The sequence below is a fragment of the Triticum aestivum genome, chromosome 1B (genome assembly GCF_018294505.1).
Source record: "Triticum aestivum cultivar Chinese Spring chromosome 1B, IWGSC CS RefSeq v2.1, whole genome shotgun sequence".
Taxonomy (NCBI): Eukaryota; Viridiplantae; Streptophyta; class Magnoliopsida; order Poales; family Poaceae; genus Triticum; species Triticum aestivum.
This window is the reverse complement of record NC_057795.1, coordinates 37,878,347-37,897,383: the sequence shown is the minus strand read 5'-3', so window position 1 is coordinate 37,897,383 and position 19,037 is coordinate 37,878,347. Positions and strand designations below refer to the sequence as shown.

Genomic DNA, 19,037 nt, shown 5'->3' with positions numbered 1-19,037 from the left:
GTTTTTAAACAGGATTGCAAGTTCTAGAGAAGGAAAAGGACCACCTCAGAAAAAAAAAGGACTATCAGGGCCAGGCCAAAACCCACTGGCCGCCCAATCGCCCTGCCGCGGCTCGGCCCTGTGAAAAGCCCAAACGCTGTGCGTGTGGGTGGGGTTTTTGGGCAATTATAAACCAGACCTACGCTCCCGTTCCGCATTGCGTGCGCCCTCGCAGTCGAACGGCCTCGCCACCCCCGCTCCGCTCCTCTCCTCTCCTCTCCTCTCGCCCACGCCCGCCACCGCCACCGCCGAAGAAGCTCCCATGGCGGGCGGAGCGGGGAAGGACGACGAGCCCGAGCCGCCGCGGGAGCTGGACGCGGCGGGCGAGCGAACCAGCCCCGATCACCCCGCTCCGGCGTCGCTGGGCGCTTCCGAGGAGGAAGTGGGCGCCAGCGGAGCAGTCGAGGCGGGGCAGGACGACGCGCCCGAGCCGGAGGACGACCATCAGGAGGGCGGCGACACCACGGAGGACGACGTGGACGAGGACGAGGAGGAGGAAGGGGACGGGGAGGAGGAGGAGGGAGACGAGGACGAGGAGGACGCCCCGACGCACCTGCCGTTCGAGCCCTTGGAGGTACGCAGCCTCGCCTCGCCTCGCCTCCCACCCATCTCCCCGACTCGCGTTCCCTTCCCTCTGCGGCGCGACGATGGTTTTGGCGTCGCTCGCGTGGTTTCCATTTCCTTCGCTCTCGGGAGCATTCCGTCGAGCGGTTGGTGCGGGAGGTGGATTTTTTGAGCCTACGCACCCGGGCCACGTTATCTTGGCAGTCCGTTTTTTTCTTATACCTCGAGATACGTAGCATTAAGCTCCATTAACTAGCGTCATGACCTGACTCATACAGTAGGTTGGCAGGCTCGTGGGTAGGACTGAATAAAAAGGTCCCCTAGATTCTGAGACGTCTTGTTTCTTTCTGCCGCCCGAAGATCGATGAGATGCTCACGAGACGGTGTCTCATGGGCTAACGGTCTAAATAAAATCTAGCACTGTTCCCTACTTCCCTGTGTCAATGCAAGAAAAAAAATCATCAGGCCAGCTATCGTAGAAAAATGCATGTGGCGCGGCACAAGTTGTTTGTTTCGTGTACCCCGATCACTCGTACAGCCATCGATAAGTGTTTGACATGTGCGAAGCACATCTGGAGGTCCCTCGCAAAATATGAGCGCTTGGAGCTTCTACACAACCATAGTTGTAAAATCGGTCCCCTATACGTACACAGACATATCTAGATATGCCCGCGGACAGTGACCGAGCAGACATCCGTGTCGACCTGCCTCCTCTAACCATTGTATCCATGGCGTACCGTGCTCGTCTTCGCGTCCATCGTCATCGTTACTGTGCAGACGTCTGCATCGACTTGCGTACCCTAGCTGTTGTATTCGTGGCATACGTATTTGTCTCAGGCTATCGTCCCGACGTTCGCGTCGAGTCGTGTACCCTAAGTGTTGTATTCGTCTCCGTGTCCATCGTTGCTACCGTCCTGACGTCCGCGTCGAGTCGCATACCTTAACGTTGTATTCGTGGCGTCATGTGTTCGTCTCCGCGTCCGTCGTTGCTACCGTCCTGACGTCCGTGTCAAGTCGCGTATCTTAAGTGTTGTATTCGTAGGGTCATGTGTTCGTCTCCGCGTCTATCGTTGCTACCGTCCCGACGTCTGCGTCGAGTCGCGTACCTTAAGTGTTGTATTCATGGCATCATGCTCGTCTCGACGTCCGTCGTCGCTACCGTGTCAACATCCATGTCGACTCGTGTATTCTAACCATTGTATCCATGGCATCATGCTCGCCTCAACGTCTGTCGTTGCCACCGTGCCAACGTTCATGTCGACTCGTGTATTCTAACGTTGTATCCATGGCGTCCCATGCTCGCCTCCGTGTACGTTGTCGCTACCGTGCCCAGTTTGTGAGATTTCGAACATTCGAATGATGCAACGGACGTTGATCCCAAACCATGTACATTGTACATGAGCTGTGACTTTTCATCGTGTACTTCGTCCATGTCCTAAAACATGTGCATCGTACCTGAGTCATGGTCACCACTCACCAGGCACTGCCAGCGAACCTTCTCCCACCCGCGTAACCAAAAAGCAGAGTTGAGTTAAAAACCCATGTCACGAGTATGTGAAGCTGTGTTGTTGTTGACTTTGTCCATATGCGCGTGTCTTTTAGCTGTGTTGCCCAGCTAGACTTCATGCACAGTAGCCTACTGGAACTAGAATGATCACAGACCTGTGGTGGGTAATCACACTGCCGCAATGCCCGTGACCTGTTTTAGCGGCTGACGACGGCACGGATCCCAGCGCGTACGGGCGGCCAAGATAACGTGACCGGGGTGCGTAAGCTTCCCAGAATGATTTCGGGTTGGTGCGCGCTTCGAGGGGTGACCGCTGTCGTTATTATAACCAAGCGATTCTGCGCCTCAGGGTGAGCTAGGACAGCCCGCGCGGCACGTTGTACTCGATGCTGCTTGAATCCTCCTCCATCCATGGGACAGAGGGTGAATTCCTGGGGAACATCCATCTTGCATATTTTTTTCTGCTATTGTGATTTGTGGGCTATGCAATTTGCATTTACGGCTGAGAACTGCCACAATGTTTACACGCCCAAATCTGTTATTACAACTGGGGTTTAATTGCACCAGTTGCGGGGCAATTGTTTCTAGATGATGCCAATTTGCATTTACAGCTGAGTACTGTGAATATGGCACTCGAATTTTATTACAACTGGAGTTTACTTACCAGTTACCAAGCAACTGCTTATCGTGAATATGAAGCTTTAACGTACATAGTTTTCGCAATTGATGCATAGTTACCCTGTTTAGTCGCTTTGTCATCAGTATTTTCATTTAGATGCCTTGTCAGGAAGATGTAAATAGTTGCCAAACATGCTCCCATGGAATTATAGTAATATCGTGTTGTCTTAATGTTCAATCCTCTGGTTGTAATTATGTGCAGTCACTTTTTGCGGCCGAAATCCACTTTTTGCGGCCGAAAATCAAAACAGTGCTTGAGGAGACAACTACAGTTGATCCAAGCTATACTATCTCTCTTATAAGGCAACTAATACCTAAGGGATCCAGTTTGGAGGAAGAGTTCAGGTGAGTGGTACTTCCAGATTCCCCCCCCCCCCCCTAAAGTTGGTTTAGCAATGAATGCTGTTATCAAAACGACCTGGTTGTCCTAATAATGTCTACCTCATGCAAAAAGTGACAAGCAAAGGGTCAATTCTGATGACAGGGATTCAACGCAACCGGATAACACGGATCCCTCTGAGAAAAGTGACAAGCAGGGTCTTCCAGAAGAAAGGAGTGTCAGTCCTGAGGATCAGTGGGAAGAGTGTGGTTATATTCTGTGGGAACTTGCGGCTAGTACACCTCAAGCAGAACTTATGGTATTTATCTGCATCATTCTCTTGTAGAAGGATGTATTTCTTCTATAGGTTTGTCATAAAGAAAAGGCGGACTGTTCTGCTATATGAAACTTGTTTATTCCTTCTCAATTTTTTACTGAACAAGATACTAGCAAGCAGGAAGTGTGAGAGATTTTGATTGCCTTATCTGCACTGGCTTTAGACATTGGTTGAATATCCTGGATTTTAATACGATGTGGTTGGCTTGTTAGATCAATTAGTAGTAGATAAGCAAAAAGTTAAGGTGGATAACTGTAATTGTTTCATTCCTTTAGTTTTGTAGCTCCTTTGTGCTTATATTTTATCTTCCTGGCCCTGAATTTTGTTCTGTATCAGTTTATTGTAGCAAATTCTTTACTATAATTTGTGAACCATATAAATTATTGCTGGTGATAGCTACATGTAGTGTGAATGCTTATGTCATAATAACATGCTAATTCTAACAAACATTTTAAATGGAAGAATGGCCAGGTTGCAGTAAGTCAAAAGTATTTCTCCTAAATCCTAATTGATCTAAGAGCAAATCAAGTGTTCAAAGGAACTACAAAAGGAAATTAAGGCATAATAAACAGAATTACCCACCTTCCTTTATACCTTAGTAATTATGCATCTTCTGCTGCTAACAACACATTATATTTAACCCTTGTAGATTAATAACCTTGTGATTGAAGTGCTTTTGGAAAACCTTCGTACGGCAAATTCTTCTAGGGTGAAGGTGAAATGAAATTTTCCTCTACTGCTACCTCCTCTCTTTTTGCTAAGCATGTATTAAAGTATCTTGTTTCTTTGAATCTTTTGTTCCTGCAGGAAATTTGTCTTGGAATTATGGGAAACTTAGTCTGTCATGAATCTCTAGTTGCTGCAATCTCTTTGAAAAATGGTTTAATTGCAACTGTCGTGGAGCAATTGTTTCTAAATCATGTCAAATGCCTTTCTGAAACATTCAGGTTGGGTATCTTTGGGATTATGTTTTTTTTTTTGCCGGACTCGAAGTTATTATTTAGAACCAATTTTTTTATTATTTATTTATCAGCCATTTGACAAGCTATTTACTATTCTAGCATTGCAAGATATTTCATCCCGTGAAATTTAAGTCTTATATCATGTGAAATAGATCTGGGTAGTTTAGCTCAGCACACACACGATTACCATATTGATATATTATTTATGTTCTTGAATTTGTGCATTTTGTATTGGCCAGATACCCATTCAATTTTACAACATAACTATGCAAATGCCCAAATGCAAAACTACACATACTTACATCACATGTTACATGCATACCTACATTTGGACCTACCCAATCAATCAGAAGTTGTTGAAGTTGTGGATGAAAATGCTTGAACATACAGGACTTTTGCAAAAATATAATCATTTTTCAACTGTGTTAGTAGGTTATGTACTTATGTTATTAATCATTTGGGGGATAGGAGCTAAGTAAATTTAGATTTTGTTTTTCTTGATAATTTAACTTTCTATTGTCGATGTTCAAAACTTGGAGAAGCTGCTTTCTAATTGTCCTGAGTTGTAGACAATGATCTATGCTCTGTTCTTTTTTGCTTATTTTGACTTGTGTTACTGTCTGTAAAGAAAATTCTTACACCCCGAGATAGTTGGAATGAGTATTGCTGCTAAATTTCATCAGTGGTGCATCCTCACACATTTTTTCTTAGACAGGTTGTTGGCTGCCATTCTTCAGTCCAGTGCATCTGTTTCTTGGGCTCAAGCTCTTTTACCTGATGAGATTCTTTCACGTATTCTACTGATAGTTGGGAAGACAGATAGTACTACATTAATTGAAAAGGTATTATACTGAATTCGTATATGCAACTTGTTGTGACTGCGTATTGTACTGAATTTGTATATGCAACTTGTTGTGACTAATCCGTAGAGTTGGTCCACACAACTTTAGTGACTTTGGTTCTTTTTAAATTGAATTTTGACATATATGGATACATTGTATTTCTTTTGTAGGACTTGTGTAACATAAATCGTTTGAATCATCTTAGCTCATTCTTCTATACGTGATGGTTAGGCATGTGTGTTTGCCTGCTTAACTCTTTTATCTGTTCACCATATCCTGAGGTAGTTTCAAGAAGGTCGTCATCAAATAGTTTCTATGGACTGTTTCATCTTCCCAAACACTTCTTAGTTGTATGGTCCAGTCTTACTCATTGCTACTACTTGTTATCCGAACAATGTAGACTTATCCTTGGTCAGAATGAGGTCCTGTTTTTTTCCATGGAAATTGCTTGGTTCTCTTCTCTGAAAATTCTTCTCTTAGAAGAATATCTGAATTTTTTTACTGCATTTTGGTAACAGTTGATACTCTTGAGAAACATGTGACTGCAAATTACAATTTTATCAAACTTCTAGCTGCAGAGGTCTTATGGTCTTTGAACTAGCATCTATTTGCTTATCGTTCTACAATAACTTTTATAGCAGTGAAAGCCTTTATTTTCCTACAATTATACTGTAAAACTAATGTTGCCTATTGTTATGTGTTGTATGATTTGGTTGAAATTGTCAGCCCAGCCGAACTATCACAACTACTTTCATCTTATTATACTATGGTTCAGCTGAAAAATGTCCATCCTTTATATTTGCATGTGTTCAACTGTTTGGTTATTTCTTATGTGAATTACTGGTTGCAGATCATTGACTTCCTAACAACTGTCATTGATAATCGAGATGTGATTGCTATGCTTATCCAGCCCTTGCTTAAACTGGGTTTAGTTGACCGTGTTATTGGGTTACTAACAAATGAGATTGAAAGACCACCGGATGAGAAGCTAGACAGGTATGTTGAACTAACTTGAAATTCGGCAAGATTTTCATTTTATAAAAGTTATCTGGTACAGATTTTGAACTATTATTGTTCAATGTATCATGGAAGCTTCTCCTATGCACTCCCTCCGTCCAAAATGCAAGGTGTATTAATTTTGAGAAAAGTCAAACTTATCTAGGTTTGGTCAAATAGAAAAGCGTTTGACCTTTTGAAAAACTAATACACTTTACACTTTAGATTGGAGGGAGTATTTGGTCAATTTTCTGTAGTTTAAGAAGAAATCATAGGAAAAACACCTAAGGGCCTGTTTGGATCTCTGGAGATTTATGGCATTCAGTTCGATTATGGGCTGAATGCTGAAGCTCCCAAAACAGTTGTGTCAGGAACCCTCAAGGATTTGAATCCTCCAAGTCCCGTTTAAAGTCATTGTTTCAAAGTGATCCTTAAAGCTTCATAGAATGTTTTTTATATTCATGCCTTCTAGGCAAAGTTTTGGTCCTTAACCTGTCTTCTGAGATGCGGCCATTTGTTGTTTTCCAATAGTATGGTCTGAGCATTTTAAATTTCTTACATTCCCACTTCCTAGTTTTAATTTAATAGGACTGTAGCTGCATTTCTCTGTCACTGCGATAACCCTTCTGAGTTTTTGAATTTTGAATTAACAACCTGGGACAGTAATGGATTCACCTTACCTTTTTCTTAACACGTTTCAGAAAGGGTTCTCTTGATTTGATCCTTCACTTCATGGTAGAATCATCAGCCATACACTGTGTTTCAAAGGCAATGACATCGAATGACCGGCTGATTAAAGTGCTAGTTAACATGATCAAGTCGCCTGATAAACAAGCAAGCTGTTCCTATTTTTTTGATTGTCAGTAAGTCATGAATTTTTTTTCCGGAAATTTGAAGAAAATTCCTTGCCTCTTCAATTTTTACATATGGCAAAATTCACCTTGCATTAATTGTTGTGAGTCCCCACCCTTGCAAGTCAAGCATGGCAATTGTATTCTTATTCACAAACTCTTCTTCAGGTTGCAAGCTATTGCGCTTCGGTGGTGATTGTAATATCAAATATTTTGAAAGATGGAAAGCATTTGGTGCCTAAGATATCCCATGGTAGGCACATTTTTTGTTAGCACTTATCTTATTTTCTAAGCAACTACCGTATTTGCTAAGCAGTGCACTGCATGACTTGAAATCAATGTTTCCATTTAGTGCCATTACAGTGATCCAGTCTTTCAATTGTTTCAGATTTACCGTTCCTGGAGGGCCTACTTGAAGTTCTTCCAGCGGTCCCTGATGATGACCAAGCTCGATATGCACTTTGGAGTATCTTATCGTGTATTCTGGCACAAGTGCAAGGAACTGAGTTGAACTCCTTGTCCCTCGACCAGTTTGTGTCTCTGTTCTCACTGGTGGAAAAAAGGCCTTTGGTCGCGGTTCGCAACTGCCATTAGTCGCGGTTGCGCAACCGCGACCAAATAAGCGCGACTAAAGCCCCCCACCTTTAGTCGCGGCTGCTTAAGAACCGCGACTAACGGCCCGTCCACGTGGGCGCCAGGCGGCCGTCGGGGCGGAGGACCTTTAGTCGCGGTTCTTCTGGCCAACCGCGACTAAAGGCCGCCACAGGTTTAGGGTTTTAGCCCCCCCCCCTAAACCTGTTTTCTGTTTAATTTGTATTGTTTTATTTCTTTTGTGCTTTATTTTAATTTTGAAGGAGTTTCATATATTCTACGGTACTACATACATGCATATGAATGTACAATTTCAAATAAATTTGAAATTAGAACCAAAAAGAATTCAAGAGGAATATACAATATATATTCAATATCATCGGATGACCATATACAATTTTGAACAAGTTTCCATACATGATTTAATGCATATAAAGTTCTACGTCCTCGTAATAGTGTTCTCCTTTAGGATGGAGGACTTCCCTGCTGAACCATCCAGCTAGTTCCTCTTGAAGTGGTCGGAAGCGAGCTTCTGGACTAAGCATCCACCGGAGGTTATTCCTCTGAGCATTGGTATCACTCGGAACCCGCTCAGAGGTGTATCTCCGGATCATCTCACAGACATAGTATCCACATAGATTGGTCTCCGGTGGCTGAATATCCCCAGCATTCTTAGCCTTTAACATTTTGAATTCTAGCTCTTTTTTGAATTCACCGACCTTTGTATCTACGAACCGTCTCCAAACCCTACGAGGCAAAGAAAATTAAATGAACAAGAGAGTTATTAATTAGTTACTTGATATTAGGAAATGAACGAAATAGGCCGATCGATATAGAGCGCAAATGAATGAAAATAATTACTTCTGCAGCATTCTTCTCATGCCGCCCCAAAGCTTTGGATCCATATTCACAGAGTCGTGGACGAGACATTCTGAGGTGTTAACTTTAATTACTAGCAGAATCCAGTGGAACCTGCGGACACGATACATGCACAGTACGTCATGCATAACTCATCGATTAGCCGGCCACATACCATGCATGGAGTAAACAAAAGAGAATGTGCTCAAGACAGAAACACTCACTCAAAATGGTAAGGAAATAGAATATCACTTTTGAGTTCCTGCTTTGTAAGAAACTGCCACAGGTCTGCCTCCACGTCGGCGGGGTGACGCTCCAACACATGTCCATTAACGATGTGTGGGTCAATGAACCCAACATCATGGATGTTCCTTACTCTGCATTCCTTAATCTTCATTCTGCATGTATAATAGCGGACACAACAATATAGTTAGGACATATATATAGTGCAGGCAATATGAACGAGATGGGGTAGAAATTAATAAATCACTTACAGAACGTAGCAACTGATGATAGATTTATCGAGCTCGCGCAGATTGAAAAGCTGGAACAATTCACTCAGTTCAATTTGTACATAGTAATGTTTGAAGTGATGCTCATGTCTAACTTCCGCATAAATATATTCTTTGGCGTTTTTATTTTTTATGTAACCCTTGTACCATTTCAGCAGACCTTTCATTTGTGGAGGTAGATCCTTTTCCTGCGCAGGCTCGACGAGAGGCCCATTCTTGACATATGTAATTACTACCTCCTTCACTGGCGCCTCATCAAGGCCTAACAGTTCACGAAGAGTAATACCTAAGTTGGCCGCTTGTTCTCTGGCACTCGTTACAGTCAATCCCTGTGCTGCCGCAGCTTGTATGATCTCGGGGGCATCCGGACAGAAGGCTTCCACTATAAGCGGGGCAATCGATTGTTTACTTTGTTCCCCGAGCTGGGCAACTTGTTTCCCGCTTTTTTTACTTTCGGCCTTCTCCCGCTCTTTGTTCTCCTTGAACATGAGTGCCTGCCTGCGAAGTTCACGTGCATAGTCGTTAGGCAGATTCTTCGCGGCTTGGGACGGTGTGCTCAAAAATGACTTAGCCCACTTCTTTTGCTCATCAGAAAATACTGGCTTGGGCTCGGGCTCTCTTTTCTTCTTGCAGTCCGCCTTCCATTTCTCCAAATCAGCAGCCGCGGCCGCGTCGACTTCCTCGGCACTACGTTCCCAAGGCCTTGTGGGGAGAGGCTTCAGTGATGGCTCCGGTACCTTTGTGGTCTTAGGTACATAAGGGTCCGGGTTAATAATCCAGGACTGCTTCTGCTTCTTTGCCGGAGGTGGATTGGGGGGCGGCGTCTGATCACCCGCCGGACGAGGACTGGGGGGCGGCGGCTGATCACCCGCCGGACGTTGTGGACTGGGGGCGGCGTCGGCTGACGTGACGGAGGTGTAGGTGAACCGCCACCACCACCACCACCACCACCACCGCCACCGCCACCACCACCACCGTAGGGGGTGGACTTGTTGTCCTTGGCGCCTCGCCTGGAAACTTGATAAACTTCTTTTGCCATAGAATGAAATGGCGCTTGACATCTCCAAGTCTTTTCTCCCCTTCAGGTGTAGCAATGTCAATCTCCAGGTCCTCAAACCCTTGGACTATGTCCTCCACCGTGACACGAGCATAGCCATCTTGAATGGGGTTGTTGTGGTGGAGTGCTCCAGGTAAACATGGTAAAGCACTGCCGATGGCTACCTTCATGGACATGTTCCCGATAGGATAATACAGATGACATTCTTTCATCTCCTTTATATCGTCCACGGGGTAGCGAGGAGGCTCCGGTGAAGTAATTTCGACCACCAGAGGCTCCGGTGCAGTAATTTCGACCACCAGAGGCTCCGGTGCAGTAATTTCGATCGTCGGTGCATCTGCACCAGCCGGTGGGGCCTCCGTGGAAGCCACGCTGCTTCTCCGCTGCTGGCTTCCGAGATCCGCTGGATGATCTTCATGCTGCACCCGAGCTGCATCTCTTTCGGCTACTAGTACACTCATGGTTTTCTTCATCACATCCATTTCCGATGCCAACCGCGCCACAACATCTGCTTCCCGATCCATCTTTCTCTTACGGCTTCTGTAACCGTACGGGTCATCGTTCTGGGGGAACCCTATTTTCCACGGAATGTGCCCCATGCCTCGTACACGTCCTCCGTGTTCAGGATTCCCGAGGGCTTTTGTCAGCGCGTCGTTCTCTCTGTTGAACTTGATCTTCCCCTGTTGAGCATCCCTCATTGCGTTAATAAGGGCTTGGGTGGGTTTAATTAATTTGCCCCGGTAAACACACTCCCCTGTCTCCGGGTTCAGCGTTCCCCCATGCCCGTACCACCAGCTTTTGGCCCTTGGGTCCCATCCCTCCGTACCTGGACGGATTCCTCGCGCCCTCAGCTCGTTCTCCATCTTCTCCAACCTAGGCACCCAAATGCGATACCCTCCTGGCCCCATAACATGATTGTACTCCTTCTTAGCCGCATTTTCCTTATTTTTTTCGATATTTGAATGAACTGCTCCGATTTCTTTTGCTTCACAAATTCTGGCCAATCATGTTTCAGTTTCTCATATTGTCCTTTGAAATCCGGAGTCTTGTTCTGCTTGACAAAGTCATGGGCTAGATTTTGCTTGAATTTCCGGAATGCGTCGGCCATCTTATGAAGAGCGAACTGTTTGACTAGCCTCCTCCTCTCCTTGTTTTCCTCAATCTTGTTACCCTCCTCATCGAATTTGTTGTATTCCGGAGGTAGAACGAAATGTTCCATAAGCTTCTTGAAGCAATCTTTTTTTGTTCTCTTATCGACAAAAGTGAAACCATCAATTCGTGCCTTCTTTGGCTCATTCCACTCCTGGACGGTGATCGAGACGTTGTCTCTAACAATGGCTCCGCATTGGCTGACAAACTTGGTGGCGTTCTTGCGGGGCTCCAGCGGCCTGCCGGTTGCACTGTCGACAACCTCGATGGTGCATGTTTCTCCTTGTTTCATCGTCTTGGTTGCGCCACGCTTTGACGACGTACTCGATTGTTTCGACGATCCGGCCGAGGGCTAAAATAAGAAAGAGTCGCGCGCGTTAGTACACACATATTTATTCAAATCAGTTAGTTTGTATCACCAGAGGCTCAATGTATATATATACCTCGGCGCCGGAGGTGGTTGCTACTTCCATTTGAAGATCGTCGTTTATCGACGTTTGTTCGGCATCATCTTGCTGACGGCGCCCTTCATCTTCACCGTCAAGGTTCAGATAAGAAGAGATATCATCTTCTTCTTCTCCGGTCGGCACATATAGAATATCGCCGTTTATGATGCCGAACATATGTGCTTCACCGTCCGGATCATAGTTGTCCATAATCGGGTCAGCTCTATCGTCCGCCATTATGTCAGTCCTGAAAACATGTAGTAAAAACAAATTAATTAAGTGAAGAAGGGGGGCGGTGGCGGTGGCGGTGGCGAAAGGGCGGTGGCAAAAGGAGGGGGCGAGGAAGGGGTGGGAGAGGGTGTCGCGGTAGAGCGCGAGACGGGGCGGCAGACGACGGCGTCACGGAGAGGGGAGGCGAGGACAACACATTTATAACCCTCGCCGTCCCCTCTCGATCCCTAAAAAAACACCGCGCGCATCGCCGCCCCCCTCGCCGCCCCTCTCCGTATATACGTTTTTTTTGTTAATTATCAAATTTTACGGGTTTTTTTTGTTAATTATCAAGTTTTAAGTTATTTACCGTTTTTGTTAAACTAAGTTATTTACCGTTTTTGTTAATTATCAAATTTTACCGTTTTTTTTGTTAATTAACTAGTTAAAAAATTCTCTCTCTCTCTCTCTCTCTCTGCTCTCTCTCTCTCTCTCTCTGCTCTCTGCTCTCTCTCTCTCTGCTCTCTCTCTCTCTCTCGATCATCGCTCTTTCTCTCTGCTCTCTCTCTCTCTCTCTCTGCTCTCTCTCTGCTCTCTCTCTCTCTCTCTCTCGATCAACGCCGGCGTTGAGGGCGGCGAGGCCGGCCGCCGGCGTTGAGGGCAGCGAGGCGGCGCGGTGGGCGAGGGAGGCCGGCGGGCGGCGTACTAGGGCGAAAGGGGGCGGCGGGCGCCGTACGTGGGCGAGAGGGGGCGGCGGGCGACGGCGGGCGGCGTCGAGGGCGCGGGCGACGGCGGGCGGCGTCGAGGGCGAGGTCGACGGCGGGCGGCGTCGAGGGCGAGGGCGGCAGGCCTTCGGCGCGGCAGAGAACGAGCGGAGAAATGGAGGCGACGGGTCGGGCGGTTGTATTTATAGCCCCCCCCCTTTAGTCGCGGTTGGGGAGGCGACCCGCGACTAAAGGGCCTTTAGTCGCGGTTGGGGAGGCGACCCGCGACTAAAGGGAAACCTTTAGTCGCGGTCGGGGAGGCGACCCGCGACTAAAGGGTAACCTTTAGTCGCGGTTGGGGAGGCGACCCGCGACTAAAGGACTTTTTTGGCGGGTTTTTCGTTCCCGCGCGCAACCACCTTTAGTCGCGGTTGGGCAGGCCAACCGCGACTAAAGGTATTTTCCAAATACTTTTTCTTTTTCAAAATCTTAAAAATACAAATAATATATCAAAAAATTCAGAAAAATAAAACTAATTCAATTCAAAATTCTAAAAATACAAATAATATATCAAAAAATTAAGAAAAATAAAACTAATTCAATTCAATATGTTAAAAATACAAATAATATATCAAAAAATTAAGAAAAATAGAACTAATTCAATTCAATATGTTAAAAATACAAATAATATATCAAAAAATTCAGAAAAAAAAACTAATTCAATTCAAAATGTTAAAAATACAAATAATATATCAAAAAATTCAGAAAAATAAAACTAATTCAATTCAAAATTCTAAAAATACAAATAATATATCAAAAAATTCAGAAAAATAAAACTAATTCAATTCAAAATTCTAAAAATACAAATAATATATCAAAAAATTAAGAAAAATAAAACTAATTCAATTCAAAATGTTAAAAATACAAATAATATATCAAAAAATTCAGAAAAATAAAACTAATTCAATTCAAAATGTTAAAAATACAAATAATATATCAAAAAATTCAGAAAAATAAAACTAATTCAATTCAAAATAATATACCAGAGGCCGGTCGTCGGCTATGGTGGTACGGCCGGACTCTGCAGAGCGTCATGGACTACATCACTCCAAATTTCATGTATCATTCGAAAATGGACACCAAACACATCACGGGTAATATAATTCACATGATCCATTCAACAAAGTTTGGTACAATAAATTATTACACATCATTTCTTCCCTTGTGTCCCTGCTTGCTTACGATTGTGCCGTATCCATGGAGCATCCTCATCATTTAACTTAATGCTTGGGTCGGTGTTCACTTTGAAGGGCGGAATTTCAGCAAACATATTATAATCTTCTGACATGTCTGTCTTGTCCTCCACTCCCACGATGTTTCTTTTCCCTGAAAGAACAATGTGGCGCTTTGGATCATCGCATGATGTACTGATCGTTTTCTTATCTTTCCGTTTCCTCGGTTTGCTACTCATGTCCTTCACATAGAAAACCTGAGCGACATCTTTCGCTAGGACGAATGGTTCGTCAAGGTAACCAAGATTGTTGAAATCCACCATTGTCATTCCGTATTGCTGGTCCACCTTTACCCCACCTCCTGTTAGCTTGAACCATTTGCACCGGAACAAAGGGACCTTAAAGGAGGGTCCATAGTCAAGTTCCCATATCTCCTCTATGTAACCATAATATGTGACCTTTTGCCCATTCTCGGTTGCTGCATCAAAGCGGACACCACTGTTTTGGTTGGTGCTCTTTTTATCTTGGGCGATCGTGTAAAATGTATTCCCATTTATCTCGTACCCTTGGAAAGTCGTTATAGTCGAAGATGGTGTCTTGGCCAACATGTACAGCTGATCTACAACATCATTGTCATTCATTAAATGTTTTCTCAACCAACTGCCGAAAGTCTCCATGTGGGCCTTCCTAATCCAGGATTCAGGCTTCCCCGGGTTGTCCGAGCGTAAAATATTCTTGTGTTTCTCAAAGTACGGAGCCACCAAGCTGGAATTGGTCAGTACAGTGTGGTGTGCTTCAGTCAGAGAATGGCCGTCCATACATATCGTTGATTTCCTTCCGATCGTGCCTTTTCCACTTAGTCTCCCCTCGTGCCGCGATCGAGGAAGACCAATCGGCTTAAGGTCAGGAACAAAGTCAACACAAAACTCAATTACCTCCTCATTTCCATAGCCCTTGGCGATGCTTCCTTCTGGCCTAGCACGGTTACGAACATATTTCTTTAATACTCCCATGAACCTCTCGAAGGGGAACATATTGTGTAGAAATACAGGACCGAGAACGAAAATCTCTTCGACTAGGTGAACCAGGAGGTGCGTCATAATATTGAAGAAGGATGGCGGGAACACCAACTCGAAACTGACAAGACATTGGATCACATCGTTCTGTAACCGTGGTAGAACTTCTGGATTGATTACCTTCTGAGAGATTGCATTGAGGAATGCACATAGCTTCACAATGGCTACTCGAACATTTTCCGGCAGGAGCCCCCTCAAAGCAATCGGAAGCAATTGCGTCATAATCACGTGGCAGTCGTGAGACTTCAGGTTTTGGAACTTTTTCTCCGCCATGTTTATTATTCCCTTTATATTGGACGAGAATCCAGACGGGACCTTCATACTGCTCAGGCATTCAAAAAAGATGACCTTCTCTTCTTTGGTCAGAGCGTAGCTGGCACGACCTTGAAACCATTCCGGATGCCGGTCATCAGGGTCTTTCAAACGTTGCTGGTCCTGCCGTGCTTCCTTTGTATCATTTGTCTTCCCATACACGCCCAAGAAGCTTAGGAGGTTCACGCAAATATTCTTCGTAACGTGCATCACGTCGATTGCAGAGCGGACATCTAGGACTTTCCAATATTCTAGCTCCCAGAATATAGATTTCTTCTTCCACATGGCTGCGTGCCCGTCAGCTCCCTTCGGAACTGATTGTCCGCCAGGACCCTTTCCAAAGATGACTTTCAAATCCTTGACCATATCAAATACCTCAGCACCAGTGCGTTCCGCAGGCTTCGGCCGGTGATCTGCCTTGCCGTTGTAATGCTTGCCTTTCTTTCTTACTGGATGAATTTTCGGAAGAAATCGACGATGCCCAAGGTACACGTTCTTCTTACAATTTGGCAAATGTACACTTTCAGTCTCATGTAAGCAGTGCGTGCATGCATTGTATCCCTTATTTGACAGTCCCGAAAGGTTACTAAGAGCAGGCCAATCGTTGATGGTTACGAAAAGCAACGCTCGTAGGTCAAATTCCTCTTGTTTGTGCTCATCCCACACACGGACACCACCCCACAGCTGTAAAAGTTCATCAACTAATGGCCTTAGGTACACATCGATGTCGTTGCCGGGTTGCTTCGGACCTTGGATGAGCACTGGCATCATAATGAACTTCCGCTTCATGCACAACCAAGGAGGAAGGTTGTAGATGCATAGAGTCACGGGCCAGGTGCTATGGCTGGAGCTCTGCTCGCCAAAAGGATTCATGCCATCCGTACTTAGAGCAAATCTTATGTTCCTTGCGTCAGCTGCAAAATCTTTGAACCATCTGTCGATCTTTCTCCATTGCGTTCCATCTGCGGTGTGTCTCAACTCCCCGTCCGACTTACGGTCCTCTTTGTGCCATCGCAACAACTTGGCATGCTCTTTGTTCCTGAACAGACGTTTCAACCGTGGTATTATAGGAGCATACCACATCACCTTGGCGGGAACCCTCTTCCTGGGTTTCTGGCCCTCAACATCGTCACCAGGGTCATCGCCTCTGATCTTATAACGCAATGCAGTGCATACCGGGCATTCATTCAAATTCTCGTATTCACCGCGGTAGAGGATGCAGTCGTTGATGCATGCATGTATCTTCAGAACCTCTAAACCTAGAGGGCAGACAACCTTCTTTGCTTCGTACGTACTGGCGGGCAACTCGTTATCCTTTGGAAACATATTCTTCAACATTTTCAGCAAGTTTTCAAATGCCGAGTCAGCTACACCTGCCTCTGCCTTCCATTTCAGCAAATCCAGTGTGCAGCCCAGCTTTTTCAGACCATCATCGCATCCGGGGTACAGCGCCTTTCTGTGATCCTCTAACATGCGATCCAAATTCTCCCTCTCCTTTTCAGTTTCGCAGCGTCTCCGTGCATCAGCAATGGTCCGACCAAGATCATCAACGGGATCATCACGTGCCTCTTCTTCACCTTCCCCTTCACCTTCAGCATCCTCCATGAAAGTATCACCGAAATGAGCAAGATAGCTTTCATCGATGAAATCATCCCCTTCTTCATCTTCTTCCATTATAACCCCTCTTTCTCCATGCTTGGTCCAACAATTATAGCTTGGCATGAAACCGTGCCGAAGCAGATGCATGTGAACATCTCTTGAGGAAGAGTAACCCTTCTGATTCTTACAGATAACACATGGACAGATAACAAAACCCCCCTGCTTGTTCGCATTAGCCACTACGAGGAAATCTTTCAAACCCGTAGTGAACTCGCCGGAGAGTCGGTTACCGTACATCCATTGCCGATTCATCTGCATTATTATAATATAAAATATATAATTAACCATCATGCATTTGTTAAACTAACTAGCTACAAACAATATAAATTAAACAATGAACTGCACACATGCATATTTTATCAATGACACATCAAAGGTTCATCAAGTTGCTAACCGCGATCGAGGAGTGTGGCTCCAACACTTCATGTCATGTTTGTTTCATGCTCTTGGGGCATTTCATCAAACACCTTATGTGCATAAGGAACCAAAGCAAACCTACACCCACTTGTGAAGAGAATGGCTCCAAATGGCTAAGTGTTGGCTGCTGGATGGGTATATATAGGGAAGGGGCTTTAGTTGCGGTTGGCCTGGCAAACCGTGACTAAAGGTGCCCGAAGGCCTTTAGTCGCGGTTGTCCTGGCCAACCGCGACTAAAGACCCTCACGTGCGCCAGCTGGCCACCGAGCGCCCTGGGCCCAGGCCTTTGGTCGCGGTTCACCTCCAGAACCGCGACTAAAGGTCCCATTAGTCGCGGTTCCTACAGCTTCGCGACTTATGGGGCTGGACGGAAGCCTGTTTTTCCACCAGTGTCTTAGGCAAGTTCGGCCTCATCAAAGCTGACCTCGAGAGTCAGCTGGTTGATGAAGAGAAGTTAACACCTGAGGATGCTCTCCTGAAGGGATGGATATCGACATGTGTATCCATTAAAACAATATATACAAGTTGTTCTTCATGGAAGTCTAGATCTTAAGCTACATTTACAAACTAACATGATGGGATACATCTCGGCAGCAGCAATCGCATTGTTTTTCCTATGCTACAAAATATCTGTAACAGCTCATGGCAATCTCCTTCTTCATGGTGAGATGGATCGAGGAGAAGTCCTCCCCGGGCAACGAAGACGCCATCGACAATGCTTGGGAGGTGCTGAGCTACTGCCAGAACGCGCTCTGCTAACCGGAAACCCCACTCCACTGACAAGCTTGCTGCGGTTTGTAATCAACGGTGCTGACCTGAGAGAGAATGTGGCATGTGGCCGCTGTGATTTTGGAACCGGGAGTCGGTTATAACCTACTGTCGTTTCAGACTACTGCAACCTGTAAAGAAAATCGGCGAATGGAGATTAACTAGGGGCATGGGTGGGGATATACGAGTTTTGGGCATGGGTGGTGGTACAGTTCTTTTGGGGGGGAGATGTCCGATTGCCAAGTTTGATAAATCGCAAATTTGGCCTAAAGTTTTTGTTTTCTGGGTAAAAACTATTTCTGTCATCTGAATCGATATGTAAACCTGAGACATGGATGCAGATTTGGTTTTTATCGCTACGTTTAAATGCCAGTTTTCTCTTACTTTTTGCTGAAAATACTGTACCCACTTTGACTGGAATCAAATAGCACTGTTGTAAAGGCACAAACGCAGCTACTATCATCCCGAGACATTTTGGAAACAATTTTTTTTTAAACTATTTTTGTTAACAAATGATGTAGTGTTATACTGGTGTTAAAAGTTCGGCGAAGAACTGACACTTTTTGGGTGAATAGAAAACAAATGCGGCACAATATAAAAAGTTATTATTCACACTTTTTGTACTTGCAAATTAATATATTTTTTTGCCCTGAAGTTGACTATGAATTATGTTTTTCTCCATTGTAACCCATAGTGGCAGCAAGGTTCAGTTTTATTGTACGAAACCCAAGGTTCAGAGCTATTAAGTTTTTTTTTAAAGAAGCAGCACTTGTTTTTCTCTTTTTTTAAAAAGCAAGGTTTAGGTCGGTCAGGTGTAATTAGTATCATCTTGATATTGAATATTACCTTTACCAACAATTTAGGTTTTTGAGTTGGGATTAATCTTCAAGTTTAAATCTTCATGTTCCTGTGGCAGTTTTCAAGTTATTCATATCCTAATAGTTATTGTAC

The 19,037-nt window shown here is 44.8% G+C and overlaps 1 protein-coding gene across 2 annotated transcripts; it reads left to right on the top strand.

Moving 5' to 3' along the window:
- Positions 1-206: 206 nt before the first annotated feature.
- Positions 207-18,242, top strand: LOC123085892 (protein saal1-like). Of its 2 annotated transcripts, XM_044507597.1 has the most exons (12): positions 207-620; positions 3,040-3,133; positions 3,315-3,426; positions 4,094-4,159; positions 4,252-4,391; positions 5,149-5,248; positions 6,099-6,244; positions 6,946-7,078; positions 7,264-7,348; positions 7,484-7,637; positions 17,709-17,835; positions 17,958-18,242. In XM_044507597.1, the coding sequence occupies exons 1-12, from the start codon at positions 302-304 to the stop codon at positions 18,075-18,077; spliced, it is 1,596 nt and encodes a 531-aa protein (XP_044363532.1). In that variant the 5' UTR covers positions 207-301; the 3' UTR covers positions 18,078-18,242. The 2 variants fall into 2 exon arrangements, 1 of the variants encoding a protein (XP_044363532.1); XR_006440111.1 differs by lacking the exons at positions 207-620; positions 4,094-4,159; positions 4,252-4,391; ... (5 more) ...; positions 17,709-17,835; positions 17,958-18,242 and having other exon boundaries at positions 3,042-3,133; positions 3,273-3,382.
- The last annotated feature ends 795 nt before the right edge of the window (positions 18,243-19,037 follow it).

Coding starts and splice junctions, on each gene's coding strand:
- LOC123085892 (XM_044507597.1), top strand. CDS start 302: ATGGCGGGCGGAGCGGGGAAGGACGACGAGCCCGAGCCGCCGCGGGAG. Junction 621..3,039: donor CGAGCCCTTGGAGGTACGCA/GCCTCGCCTCGC, acceptor AAATCAAAACAG/TGCTTGAGGAGACAACTACA. Junction 4,160..4,251: donor CAAATTCTTCTAGGGTGAAG/GTGAAATGAAAT, acceptor TTGTTCCTGCAG/GAAATTTGTCTTGGAATTAT.